The following is a 14,890-nucleotide window of genomic DNA, read 5'->3' as shown; positions in this document are numbered from 1 at the left end:
AGCTGTCTGCTGCCGCCGGCGGCAGAGGGGGACCATCAACCTCAGTCACTCCTCCAAGGCTGCTCCTAATGGGCGCGCTCTCCCGGCACCCTTACCCCTTCCTTCGGCCTGCCACCCTCCCTACCTACCCTCGGTGCTCGGGGGTCTGTCAGCTCCCGGATGGCCTGAGAAGGGGCGGGGATGAAGCGAGCGGGAGGAGCGGAGAGCGCTGGAAGGAGGGGGCGGAGCGGCTACGTTGTGCCTCCTGCCGCCCGGGAGCGCCCGAGCCCGTGCGCGCGCGCACCTCACGGAGGCTCGGGCGGCGGGAGGCGGGCGGAGCTGAGGGCGGCGCGGGTGGTGGAGCAGCCGGCCCGGCGGGCGGAGCGATCGGCGGGCGGAGCGAGGGGTGGGAGGGAGCGCGCGAGCGGGCAGGCGGGCGAGTAGCGTCTCCACCAGCATCCGCGGCGGTTGCGTTTGCCCGAAGCCCAGAGGCTGACCAACGTCCGGCCGGCGGGCTTGGGAGCTCGTCTGGTGCTGGGGGCCAGCCTCAGCGAAGCTCGGGGCTTGCAGCGTGCTTCCCTGCCCGCTCGCGGCCACCCCGGCTCCGGCGGCCTCGGCGCGCGCCAAGGGCTGGAGGTGCGGGAGACAGTCTCCGCTGCTCGGTCCCTGCGCTGCTCAGCCCGGGTTGGCCGCCGCGCCGCGGCCCCGAGCGGCGTCCCCGATCCCCAGCTTCCCGCCGGCTGCTCCGAGCAACGGTGCTCCGGGGCTCCAAACTCGGGCTGCTGGGGCAAGTGTCTTCATGAACCCAGAGGATGTCCGGGAAGCATTACAAGGGTCCTGAAGTCAGTTGTTGCATCAAGTATTTCATATTTGGCTTCAATGTCATATTTTGGGTAAGTTGGAGCGCTTCTGGGATTTCAACTATTGTGGCTGATCGATTCGCGACGATTTCGCGCACGTTGCTCTCAGCCTTTACTTTTCGCAGCCCCTCGGGCGCTTGTCGGAGCTCGCAGAGGCGTTTGCCTTCCGCCCTTTCAGCCTGCGCTTTGGAGAAATAAACATTTAATCCTTTCTAGGAACTCGAAAAGGTAAAAAGAAAAACGGAGCCGGGAAGGGGGCACCCAGGCCTTGAGGTTGCTTTTTAAGGGACGAATAACGTAAATGCAGATGAAAGAAAGGGTTCGGCAGTTGGAGAAATGAGCAACCACTCGAATGAGATTTGCTCCCGGTGGAGTATGGATGTTGGGCAGAGCGTGGTGTCATAATAGGGAAGGCTAATCGGGCAGAGTCGACCCTGAGGTCCACCTCTAACGGGGATCTGATTGGACGAGGGCTTGGCTCCGTGTTGCCGCGGCCAGTCTGTGCCATGCTCAGCGTGTATCTTCTTGCACCATCTCGGGCTTTGTGTAGGATGCAGATGCGGCGGTATATGGTTCTGTAATGTGCACGTAAATATCGCTTCCTGCACGCTCTTCTCTTCGTCTTCATCGGGAAAGCGCTCCGTTTGCATAATGGACTGACCAGTGGGTGTGCGGGGTGGAGGTGTTTATTTCTCTGTCTGTATTATTGTCAGGATAATAACAAGTCACCATCAACATATGTTTCAGTGTGTTCGTACCTCACGACCTCCTTTTCTGAGGAGTGACACATAGAGCGGGCCGTTTTGGGGGAAACCTTGGAGAAATGCAGAGGAGAAGGCGTACGAGACATGTTTTGTGGGGATACCGGGAGAGCAAATGCTTGAATGAAAGGTTCATCCGTGCTCTCCTGGTACCACAATATTCTGGACACCTATTGTAATTAGGCTGGGATGCCTACTCTTTTGTTTTGTTTGGATTTTCTTCTTTGATCTCACAAACATGTTTAGCATCCAGACAAAGAGTTCACTAGGACAAGGCGAAACGTTGCTTCAAAGACCGTGTTCTTTTTCTTCTCCATCCCATCCCATTCCATCCTCTTCCTTATTGGGCACTCCCTCCGCCCCCACTATTCCCCCCATGGAAAGTAAAGATGGTGGCTGGCTGGGGTGGGGGGGGTGTTCTCCAAGTTGGTGTTTAGTGTGGATTCAGTGTGAGGTCAACAATAATCCAGTGGTGGTGGTGGGATCAATGATAATCCACAGCAGTCTGAACATGGGGTATATTTACTTGGATTCCCCTTTAGTTTTGGCCATTTGTTTGAACATATACATTGATGAGAAGAGTTGTCAATACAGCTCTTTATATTGTTTTCTTCCTACCACGCATTTACTAGGCTATTTTATTTTTATTCTCTTTCTCTAGGAGTGTCTTGCATTGCTCTTGCTTGTTTTGCAAAAGGGAATGAGAGGGATTGGAGACCATTCTCTGTGTCAGCATGTCATCTGGCCTCAGGACTGATAATGGGGTGGGGACACATGAATAAATATCAGATCCAGTCATTCACAAGCCACTTTTTGCCAGAGATTGGACATGATTCCTGTTAGCAATCACCACTCCCCCCGCGCCCCCCCCCCCCATAGTCAAACACTGCTACAAATGTAGGAAGAAGAAATTATTTTCTTTCCTTGCTTCCTTTCTTTCAACTCTTGTTGGACATATTTAAAAGTCACATTCCTGGGTGAGGCATTTTGATTTTATCTGAACTTGAAACTTGCATGACTTTGAGAGTCAGGGACTACTGAATTGGGACTGGATCTTCTTGGGGTGGTGAGTTCAAGCCTCTTGATTTTACTTGAACACTTCCAAAAGCTGAATATTTCAGCTACCAGGCAACAAAAAGCACCCACGGGCTTTCTCTGCAGTTTCATAGCAGGAGGTGGAAAAGAAATAAAGGGATTTGGGCCTATTTCCCTGACAGTTTGGTGCAATTTTAGAGGCACGTTTAGTGTTTTCTGTGACTTAGGTTGTAGCAAAACCTCTGGAATTGTAGAGAGCTTCAAAGAATTGCAGAGTGTTTGCATGGAGAGTTCCAAAAGAAAGTCATATTTTGTCTGATTTTGAAGGTCTTCATCTCTCGGGAGGAGTTTTATGGGAAGCCTGAAAAGAGACGGTGCTGTGGAACTAAACCGTCTGTCCCAGGCAGAATTGTTATGTAGATACCTTTGTTATAAGGACCCTTTTCTGACTCTGCTTTCTACACACCTTGTCCCTCCTTACTGTGCCTAAAGTCTTCTACTCATATACCTCCTCATACCTTTGATATCCTGCTGTCTGCTTCAAAGTTACCTCATAATTTTGGGAATTATTTGGGAATTATAGAATCTCTGAGTTTGCATTACCCTGGTCTCTAGAGTGATGATCAGCAGGAAGGTTGCCATGATATTTGATCATGGTAATTTAGACCAAGATGTTAGTGACTGACGAGCTGGGACTGGTGGCCTGATTCTGCAAAGTTACGCACCTCTGCTCTCGCTACGGTTGCCGTCCTATCTGTGACTGCTGGATTCAGAGACTGAGGCTGCTCTTACACAGTTATGAAGAAGACATTGATTACAGAGAACATGGTTTCCTAATCTTTCCGCACCGAAACTCTAAAAAAAAAATTTTGAAACATTGTAGGCATTTTTAGATAAAGTTCTGGTAAAATAAAAACTGAGAATTTGGTAGCCCTAGCACTAAGCGTTTGGTTCTGTGATTACTGAGTAGTTTGACTTTTCACTACTCAGTTAACTGCCCTGTCCTCAGTTTCTCAGCTGGTAAAATGAAGAGTTAGTGCTCACTCTGACAGCACATATAATAAAATTGGAACAGTACAGAGAAGGTTAGCATGCCTCCTGCACAAGAATGACATGCAAATTCATGAAGTTTTCCATATATTTACGGCTACTATGGAGAACAGTATGGAGGTTCCTCAACAAACTAAAAATAGAACAACCATATGACCCAGCAATCCCACTCCTGGGCATATACCTTGAGAAAACCATAATTTGAAAAGATACATACACTCCAGTGTTTCTTGCAGCATTATATACAATAGTCAGGACATGGAAGCAACCTAAATGTCCATCAACAGAGGAATGGCTAAAGAAGATGTGGTACACATACGCAATGGAATATTATTACTCAGCCATAAAAAGGAATAAAATTGTGGAGAAGAAGATCCATTTGCAGAGATGTGGATTGACATAGAGACTGTAAGAGAGAGTGAATAATTCAGAAAGACAAAAACAAATATTGTATATTAATGCATATATGTGGAATCTAGAAAGATGGTATAGGTGAACTTATTTGCAAAGCCAAAATAGAGACACAGATGTAGAGAGAAAACATATAGATACCGAGGAGGGATGGATTGGGAGATTGGGATTGACATATGCACTACTATGTATAAATTAATAAACAATGAGAACCTATTGTATAGCACAGAGAGCTCTATTCATTGCTCTGTGGTGACCTGAATGGGAAGAAAATCCAAAAAAGGGGGATATATGTATAGATATAGCTGATTGTAAAGCAATTATACTCCAATTTAGAAAACAAAATATGAAGAGTTAGTCAAGTTGTAAGTTTCTTTGTAGTTCTGAAAAAAAGAATGGGTCTTTTGAGCTCCAGTATGCTGGGAAAGAAAAACATAAGAGATGGGCACTAAAATATAATGAAAATAACATATATTGGGACACATTAAATTATAGACTTTTTCTCTCACTGAGATTTGTCTGAAAGTAACTTTTATTATTAATTAATTTATTTTTCCCTCAAGGATTCTTTCATTTGAAAAAATCTTTCCCTAATTTCTTCTTGGCTTATTCACTTATTGGTGTAATATGCATACTTTTGTGTCCCACTATGAATCTCAAATGTAGTCTTGTGAGTCATTAAATATATTTTTTATTATTGGAGTTAGAGTTTCATGTGTAAAATCTGAATCCTTTTATATAACACTTGTAATGGTATTCTGAGTAACAAAGTCAACATCTTGTACAGATTCCTTTCTCATTAGTTATCACAAAGTGGTGGTGGGGGAATCTTATTCACCCTATTTTATATTGGAAGAACTCAAGCCAGAAGGGAATTAATTTTATTGAGGGTGTCACCATACTAGGACATTTCTTGGAAAACCTGAGACTGCTCTGGGGTAGGGGAGGGAAGAGAAAGAGAGTTGATTCTTTTGGGTAGTGAACCTCCATACCCCATCACCCAGCATTAATAGATATTTTGTTCTGGACCTTTTTAGGTTCTGACTCTAAAGTTAAAAACTGTTACTAGGCAAGTAAATTGATCTTAGTATTCTGGTTATCTATTGCTATATAACAAACAACCTCAAAACTTAGTGACTTAAGATAAAACTTGATTATATCTGACAATTCTGGAACTTGACCAGGCTCTGCTGGGCAGTTTGCACTTGGAACCGTCCATTTCAGTTGCAGTGAGACGGGGCTGGCTGGAGTTAACTGAAGGCTCATTGGGGTGGGATGCCCAAGATGGTACCCCCACATGACTGGCAGTTGATGCCAGCTGAGAGCTCAGCCAGTGTTGTTGGCTAGAGCACCTCAACGTGTTTTCTTCCTTTATCTAAGACTGGAAGAAGAAGCTTCCAGCCAGTAAAGACTACTCCTTGAACTGGTCCAGTGTCACTTTCATCTGTTTCTCTGGTTAAAGCATGCATGCAGCCTGCTCAGTTTCCAGCGGGTGAAGAGATAAATTCCTCTTTTGTCGGATGAGTGTCAAGGTTGTGTGGGTTGTGGTCATCTTTGGAAAATACAGTCTGCTGCATTGAGCCTTGTTTAGTCACTTAGTCGTGTCTGACTGTTTTGTGACCCCTTGGACTGTAGTCTGTCAGGGTGCTCTGTCCATGGGATTTCTCAGGCAAGAATAGTGCAGTGGTTTGCCATTTCCTTCTCCAGGGAGGCTTCCTGACCCAGGGATCGAACTTGCGTGTCCCTCATTAGCAGGCAAATTCTTTACCACTGACCCCATTTTTGTTTATAAAGGAAAGATAACATTACCCAATGGGCTTCACTGGTGGCTCAGATGGTAAAGAATCTACCTGTGATGCAGGAGACCTGAGTTCGATCCCTGGGTTGGGAAGATCTCCTGTTGGAGGGCATGGCAACCCGCTCCAGTATTCTTGCCAGGAGAATCCCCATGGACAGAGGAGCCTGCGGACTACAGTCCATGGGGTCGCAAAGAATCAGTCACAACTGAGCAGCTAAGCACAACATTATCCAGTAGAGTTGTAGATTTGAGGATACAATCAGATAAGATATTACCGAGCACACTGTCTCAATGTTTAACAAATGATGGATATGGTCTGTGTCATTGTCTCCAGATTTCATACTATTTCCATCCTGGCTATAGAACTTCTAGAATACCTTAGCCTGGTAGTTTGTCATCATTACTACCAGGTAATGATGTTCCTCTTGATATCTACCAAGGAGATAAGGTGAATAGATTCAACAGATTTATTCATCACTTATTTGAAAAGAGCACTGTGGATCAGTGGAAGCCTTAAATGACTTAGGAGAACCAAGTCATTTTTCTTCTCTTTGCTGTACAAAGATTAGAAAGCCTTGGATCCTTGAGGCCAAATTTCTACTTGATGTGCTTGCAAAATATTATATTGTATCTTTAAGTGTAGGTTTACCCAGGTTTGATGGCAGAATGTTGCATCTAATTTGTTTCCACAGGGCTTCAATTCTGAGAGAAGAGAGATTTAGAGAACCTTGTGGGGGGCATCAAGTTGGAAGCCTTATCTTATGATTCACTGTAAATTGTAAGATGTTCTGGAATGATGATACATCAGCAGTTTATAAGTCATAATTTTTGTTTTAATTTGCTAGACATCTGTTAGCTCGATGGCAACCATATGGGAGTCTAAATTGCCTTTTGAATTACAGGGAGATGGTAGGAAGAAAGCTAAATATGGTTATGAAAGTGTCAAATGGGAAAAGTGTAAGAAGGGTGTGCAGACCTCAGTGGGGAAAGTAATTGAATACTGACTTGCTTTGTCTGGCCTCTCACTCTTCGGTCAGTAAGAAGGCACCAAAGCATTCTCGCTTGATGATATGCCTGGAAGATTGAAATGAAGCCAAGGGGAAGATGGAAAACCAACTAATGTCTCACCCAACATAAAATTGCCAAGGTGAGCTCATTTAGATGGATCACTCTGTCTTAATATGTCCACAGTAGTAGTTAGTCCCTGGCAAAACGTGAAAGCAACCTGTATTTTAACAGAGCTTTATAATTACGGTGTCTTTCTTCTAAACATTTCAAAGCATCGTACAAGCACATTATGACATGTTTGTGACAGATGTAGAAATTGGAGAACAGAGATGTGGAGTGACTTTTGAGGTGATGAACACATCAGGGTCCACTTTTAAAGTGTTAAGTCTCTAGCAATAACTATAGCCCTAGTTATTATTTTTAGCCATAGCTCTTATTTTAAACTTATTTTAGAAGATGCTTGTTACTCTAAAATAAAACATCAAGTAAGTCATTTACATCTGTTCATAATTGAAAAGTGATAAGGTTTTTGCATATGCCTCAATTAACACCACCCACAAGCACAGAAAAGTTAGGATGAAAATGTTGTTAAAGAGTATGATCGAATAATAAACTATTGTATACTCTCTTGAAAATTCATAAATGAAAAATGGAATATTAAAGACAGTGTTCCTGAGTTACATGCTTCTCTCCGTATGTAATGCTGATGACTGTCTTAAAATACTACCTTCAGACTTCTGAATCATCATCCTTCATTAGACTATAAAGGCCTCAATTGCAGGGACTCTCAGTTATTTTCATAAGCGCAATGTCTAGCATATTGTCTGAAACACAGTAGGTGTTTAATAAATGTTTGTTGAGTGAATGAATTACGAAATCATTGGAGAGTACATAGACTTCATCTCCTCTCACTTACTATTCAGGGAGGCATTTTCTCTGTAACATCTGGCCAACCCTCCTTAGGATGGATTTCTTTGGGACCACTGTTATCACTTGAGAGTTTCATCTTTCCTGCAAACTAGTTGGAATCATTCCCCCTAGAGTGTCCATCTTCCTAATTTACTGTTGTTGAATTTTAATTTTAATTTTGAAACAGTCTCACACCTGCAGAGAAATTGCAAGTGGTACTATTTGTTTTTATCCTGAATCATTTGAGAAAAAGTTGCCGGCATAATGGCTATCACACACCAATACTTCAGTGTATATTTCCTGAAACTAGAATGTTCTCCAAGATAATCACAGTATAGCCATCAAAGCCAGGAATTTACCACTGATACATTACCACCATCTAAATCTTAGACCTCATTCAACTTTCTCAGTTATTCCACTCTTGTCTTCTAAAGCAGAAGAATTCAGTTCAGAAGACACATTGTATTTAGTTGGGTCTTTTAGTCTTTTTCAGTCTTTCACTGGTCAGATTTTTGACACTTTTGAAGATTTTAAACTAGCTATTTTGTACAAAGTCCCTTCATTGGGGTTGGCATGCCATTTTCTCATTGTTAGATTCAGGCTGTCCATCTCTGGCAGGATAATTACAGAAGTGGTGCCGAGTTCCTCTCATTGCATCCATCAAGGGGCACTGATTTCTGTTTGTGTTTGTTCCATTACTGATGATGGTCACTTGACTGAAGTGTTGCCTGCCAAGCTTCTCCATCATAAAGTGACTTTTTCCCCTTTTGTAATTTATGTATATATCTTGTGGCAAGTTATTGTGAAATTATGTAAATAGCCCATTCCTCATCAAAATTGCAATTAATTAATATCAGTAAGAACTTTTGGTCTCTTTTTCTCCAGTATGTTTTAATTAAATTGTTACTCTCATTACTTACTTTGATGTTCCCATTGGTCCCAGGTTTGGCAGTTAGTGGCAGTGTCTTTATGCCCTTTTAACTCCCATCATTCTTGGAACACATCTTTGCTTTCTTTCAGAAAAAGATATTCCAAGCTCATTTTGTAATTTACTAGTGTCGTATTTTGTATCAGTCATTTCTCCAAGGAGCCCTAGTTCCTTTGCATAGAGAATGATATGTAGAAGCCAATATCTGGTTGCTAAATATGCTCATTGCCTAGAGGCTATCACCATCTCTGGGCCCTTTTAATGGACAGGACTATGGAATATGTGTGTATACACATATGCACACATAACACACATTTACATCTGTGTTTCTATATCTAGCTATATATTTTCAAAACCATGAGTTCACGCTGGTATCTCAAATCCCCATCTGACACCACAGGGTTTACTTTAGTTTTTTTCTTTTCCGTATTTATAACTACCTTCTTTGACAGTGAGAATCCTGGCTCCCATTGTTCTTAACAATTTACTCATTTGATTAAATCTCCTCTTATGTAGCCAGTCTTCCACTGCTGCTGATGACCCTTACCTGGTTACTCTCCTTACCTGTTGGTGCTCCAACCTGCATCCCACTGTGAATACCTTTCTCTGATACCCAGCTCTGGTCTTTCACATCTCTTTCCATACTCGTTCCTGCACAAAGGCCTATCTTCCTTTGTGCTTTCTCATGGCTTTAAGACTAAATTTTTCAGGAAGGGAAAGGGGAAGGGCTTGGGTTACTCTTGTGTGATAAAAGACTTATCTGCCTCTGCATAGACCTTCATTATTTAAAAATTCCTAAACCCTCTGCTTTCCATCTTTGGAGGCTCTTAGGTTTTTCATGTGTTCTTCGTATGCTATTTCCAGATTGCTCTTTGCCTTGATTATTGTATTCTGCCTGTGGTCCCATTAATGTAGCAACCAGAATGGAACACATTTTTTTCACATGCTGTTCCTACCATCCAGAGAATAGTGGGTTGTTATTTTCGAAGTCTCCCTTAAGTTCTAGGTTAGGAGGTAGAGCCTGGATTCATCTTTGAGTAAGTTACTTTTACATGTTATTGCCTCAGTTGCCCATCTAAAGTAAGTAAAGTGTCAGTTGCTCAGTCGTGTCCGACTCTTTGTGACCCCATGAACTGTAGCCCACCAGACTCCTCTGTCCATGGGATTCTCCAGGCAAGGATACTGGAGTGGGCTGCCATGCCCTCCTCCAGGGGATCTTCCTGACCCAGGAATCAAACCCTGGCCTTCTGCATTGCTCATCTGAAATACAGCGAAAGTAATGCCAATAGCTTACAGAGTATTAAATGAGATCATACACATGAAAGTGTTAGTTGTTCAGTCATGTCCGACTCTTTGCGACCCCATAGACTGTAGCCTGCCAGGCTCCTCTGTCCATGGAATTCTCTAGGCAAGAATACTGGAAGTGGGTTGCCATTTCCTTCTCCATATACGTGAAAGTGCTTTCTAAAAGGTTATTCTCTCGGTACAAACAATAGTTATTAATGCAGGCTAAACTGCACATGCTTTTCCTGGCAGCCAGAGAACATTGTTGAATCAAGTTGAATTTCTAGTGGAATGAAACCTTCATCTCTGTTTCAAGTGAATGTCTTTTAAACCCATCTCCCTAGGCGAAGTGCTAATCAAAAGCCCTAACCCTCCAGTTAATTATTTGCATTTAGATTTAGTACTATATATTTATCCTATTTAAATGTCTTATTCTGGCCCAGTAGTTTTCACTTCCTTCCAGCAGCTGTAGGCTTCCTTAAGGTGTATGGGGCCGGAGTGGGAGGGTTTCTGCCCTTTGTTGCTCCTGGAGCAGCTCAGATAGTAGGTTTGGTATTTTGAGATACCATGAAGGGTTTTGCTTGAAAAAGGGGGTCTACTGCTTAAACATACAATTGAAAACCACCATTCTAGCCTTCAGATAAATTTCAATCTTGAAGGTCAAGGCATGTTTAGAAAAAGTTATTCCTCATACAGGTTTTTCTCTTATGGATTTTCTTCATGCATAGGAAGTCCTTCTCCCTAATTAGGGGCTTCCCTGGTGTCTCAGATGGTAAAGAATCTGCCTGCAATGTAAGAAACCCAGGTTTCATCCCTGGGTCAGGAAGATCACCTAGGGAAAGGAATGGCTACCCACTCCAGTATTCTTGCTTGGAGAATACCTTGGACAGAGGAACCTGGTAGGCTACAATTCTTGGGGTCTCACAGTGGAACACAACTGAGTGACTCCCACTTTCACTTTTCACTTTCTATAGGGTTGGTTGATATTTCACCTCTTTATAGACACAGCAGCATAATCAGTGAATTGTTAGGAAATTTCAGTCTTCCCACCTGGGAATCTGATTCTGTAGGTTGAGGATGGGGCCCTGGTATTAGTGGGGATTTTTTTAAATCCCTGCAGGTGATTTTGATGTCCAGCTGAAGTGGAGAAGCTCTAGCTTGTTTTTCTTGGCAAGATGTGTCATCTCTTGCTGTTACTCTTTGGAGGGTCGCTGGGGGAGCTGGGAGTGGGTGGTATAGGGCTCTGACCAGAGGGTGGCTTACTTCACCAGCACACATAGCTAGTGTTCTTTGCTTATGAGAAAAAAAATTATGTGGCCTATTTTATGCCTCATGGAATTTTTTATTAATCCAAAAATGCCAGTTTATTTTTAAATCTGAAAACCCTAAAAACAAAAGGAGAAAAATCTCTGCTAGAGAGAACCTCTTGTGCTGCAATTAGTATGCTAAAAATTAGCATCGTATAGGGGTAGAAGCTAGTTATTCATTCGACAGGAACGGTGAAGAAACAGACATTTTGTTCTTTTGCCCTTGCGGTCCCGCACACTTCAGTGCAGTGGACTGGGTCTAACCACAGAGGCAGGACAGCAAACTCTGCTCTTCTCCACAAACCTGCCTCCCTGTCCAAGGTGCCCTTCCTTTCAGTCTGTTTCCAGAAGCTTCTTCCCCTGCCCTGAGTGGACTGGGGGTGGGGAGAAGGGGAGTTGCTCTCTGCACCTCAGTGGCAGTTTTGTTGACTTCCCTCTGCCAACACACTAAGCAGGGACATTTCTTCTCTCATATCTAAGTTTGCAACACTGTCATGAAGAGCTGACAGTAAAGCAAACACAGGACATATCTTTCAGTTTTCCTTAGAAAGAAATGTTTCAATGGGCATAACATGTTTTTTCATTTTTTTCTGACTTATTCCTTTTTATGTACTCCCTTTTGAAACAAACAAACAAACAAAAGAATTAGGTGTTCAATTATGGCAGAGCACCTAAAGTGGAAATCTTTTAAAAGAAATAAAATTTTTAAAAAACTTTTATTTTATATTGAGGTATAGCCAGTTAACAATGTTGTAATAGTTTCAGGTGAACAGAGAAGGGACTGAGCCATAATATACATGTATCCATTCTCTCCCAAACTCCCCTCCCATCCAGGCTGCCATAAACATTGAGCAGAGTTCCATATGCTATACAGTAGGTCCTTGTTGGTTATCCATTTTAAACATAGCTGGGTGTACATGCCCATCCCAAACTCCCTAACTATCCCTTCCTCTCATTTTTCCCCTGCCCCCAGCCCTGGCAACCATAAGTTCTTTCCCTAAGTCCGTGAGTCTCTGAAAGAAAGAAAATTTTGAATTAAAATCTGAATGATTTCTCTGAGATGTTTAACTGGAGCATAGTTATCAGCACTCATAAACACACCCAGAATGGTATACACATTCTGTGGTTAGCACTATGGTATTATCTGTCTGTACATAAAGAATCATTAATTATGAAATATAAGGTATAATGTTTAAGCAATGTAGTCACCAACCTCAGTAACAAAATAGCGTTTGAAAGTGGTTGGCCAAACATTTTGGCTCTTCTCATTGAAAAGGCATAGTAATGTTCTATAGCTCTTCCAACTGCTATTTACTATTTGGATAAGTATTGCAAGACATAGGGCTCTTTCTACTTGTTGAATTTTTTTTTTTTCTAAATTATACTTGGCACTTCATCTTGAATTTCTAAAAATCTGGAAGGAACAGCTGGTGCTCTAATAAATATTCAGGCCAGCTATTTTAATGCTTTGTACTTAATTAAGTCGTCCTATAAAAGAGGAATACTTGACTTAAGCATTTCTCAAAGTATAATGTTTTGCTTCCAACAAAAATTTCCCCCAACTGTTAATATTTCCCCGAAGCAGCTTTAAAACTTAATTCTGCCAAGTGAGTAGTTCTAATCACTTCTGAAGCATTTAATGCCGAAACTCAGTTTTCCTGTTTTAAGGTACAGTCCTATCAATATAGCCCAGCCCCTTAACTTGTGAAGATTCCACAGTCATTGACCTTTTAGAAGAATTCTTTGTAGGGTCCAGTATTAGAGAGTGATAAAATGTTCACCCTGAGTTGGGCATTCTGGTGGTCTGGTGGTAGGCAGAAATCTGGTGGTAAGGAGTTTGGATTCTGAATGTGTCTGGATTTTTACCCAGTTTTATTCCCAGACTTGTTATCTTAGGCTACTTACTCACCTTACGGTTATGTCTCCTCATCTGCAAAATGGCATTTTTAGTAGTAGTATTAAGACCCAGCATCTATCTCATAGTTGTGAGGATTAGAGGAGTTAGTATATATAAACTGGTTGGAATAATCAATAGGTATTTGCAATTATTACTCTTATTGTCCTCTATGCCTATAATTTCATTTTAGTGGTTTTTTTCCTTGACTTCAGTAATCTTACACTGTAACATATATTTTTTTGTTCTCTGTAATGTTCTGCCTACATAAGTACATTCCCTAAATAACTAAAGGGAAAAAAGATCTAACAAATGTTCACAGTGTTCTTTTCATTGTAGTGAATGGCATGTAAGTCATCATGGATACCAGACCATGAATTCCTGTCGATTGTTTGTTGTTAATGTTCCCATCTTTCTTTACCCAATTGGATTCACTCTTCATTTTCTCTGCAAAACTAGACTGTCTCATGTTGGTGTTTTGTACTGGGAGGTTGAGTTTCTGTTGTTGGACCCTGGTGTAGGCCTAGCACCTGGGAGAAATAGAAACATTTTATTAAAATCTGTTAAATCTGGATATTTTGAAAATACCTAGATGGCTGTAAACATACATATTTAGCTTTTATAGTATCATAAGTCCTGTATATTTTGGTCATTGTTTTACTCTGTGTTTCCAACACATTCTTCAGGTTGTGAAGGTGAACATTGAGTTGGTGATATAGATAACTCAGGCTTTTCCCTTGGATGCCTTTCCTGCTAATGAAGAAGTAGGATTTTGGTCAGAACTCCCCGGATCATTGACTAAATGGGCCGCCCCCCTTGGTGAATGAGTGACTGCCTCGCTTTTCCTTTGAAATGTTACTGAGATGCCCATAGAGTGTTGTACTTTTGCTTCCAGTAGTGTCACCTGATGCAGGAGACCTAGGCTGCCCTATTTCCAAGCATAATTCTCTCTCTAATTGGACTTAACTCTCGGAGAAAGAGCCAGGGCATGCTAATTCAGTTGAGACAAGGAGCCTGGGCCCTCATTCCCATGCTGAAGTTGTTCAGAAAGCCCCAGCCATTGAAGGAAGAGAGGAGGGATGAAAGGAGGGTTAGGTAGAATTTTTATTATAGTAAAAAAGTAAAAAAGATGATCTTTGTGGCACGATTGGATATTATAAGAGCACTTAAATTTTTTTTAAATTGGAGGGTAATTGCTTTACAATGTTGTGTTGGTTTCTGCTGTACAACAACGTGACTCAGCTATATGTATACATATATCCCCTCCCCCTTGAGCCTCCTTCCACCCCACCCCCATCCCATCCCTCTAAGGTCATCACAGGGCACTGCACTGAGCTCCCTGCCTTCTACAGAAGCTTCCCACTAGCTAACTATTTTACACATGTTAGTGTATATATGTCAGAGATACTCTCTCAATTCATCCCACCCTCTCCTGCTGCTGCTGTGTCCACAAGTCCATTCATAAGAGCATATTTAAAGTCATTTTAGCTTACCCACAGCACCCCCAAAGTGCTGCTTTAGGTTCACTCACTGACCTCACCATCCATTGATGGTTTGTGACTTGCCAAGGAAGGCACTGGAGTTTCCTCCTGGCCCCCCTGCCCTCTGCTGGCTGGCTTCAGTGAGTGTCTGAAGGGTGGCTGGCTGATGAGCCAAAGCAGCAGAT

General features: G+C 42.4%; 1 protein-coding gene and 1 non-coding gene across 3 annotated transcripts in view; both read left to right on the top strand.

The window, feature by feature from the left end:
• Positions 1-380: 380 nt before the first annotated feature.
• TSPAN5 (tetraspanin 5) overlaps positions 381-14,890 on the top strand; it is a 179,680-nt gene continuing 165,170 nt past the window's right edge. For both annotated transcript variants that reach the window (XM_081596332.1, XM_081596343.1), the window contains exon 1: positions 381-872. In XM_081596332.1, the coding sequence (XP_081452458.1) occupies positions 792-872 (81 nt within the window). In that variant the 5' untranslated portion in view covers positions 381-791. The remainder of the gene's footprint in view (positions 873-14,890) is intronic.
• Positions 3,672-3,778, top strand: LOC145521628 (U6 spliceosomal RNA). Its single transcript, XR_014065551.1, has one exon. It is a non-coding gene; the product is annotated as a U6 spliceosomal RNA (small nuclear RNA).

This window comes from Giraffa tippelskirchi, chromosome 1 (assembly GCF_054371585.1).
Source record: "Giraffa tippelskirchi isolate mGirTip1 chromosome 1, T2T-mGirTip1v1.2.pri, whole genome shotgun sequence".
NCBI lineage: Eukaryota > Metazoa > Chordata > Mammalia > Artiodactyla > Giraffidae > Giraffa > Giraffa tippelskirchi.
The sequence above is the reverse complement of the archived record's forward strand: the minus strand, read 5'-3'. Positions and strand labels throughout refer to the sequence as shown.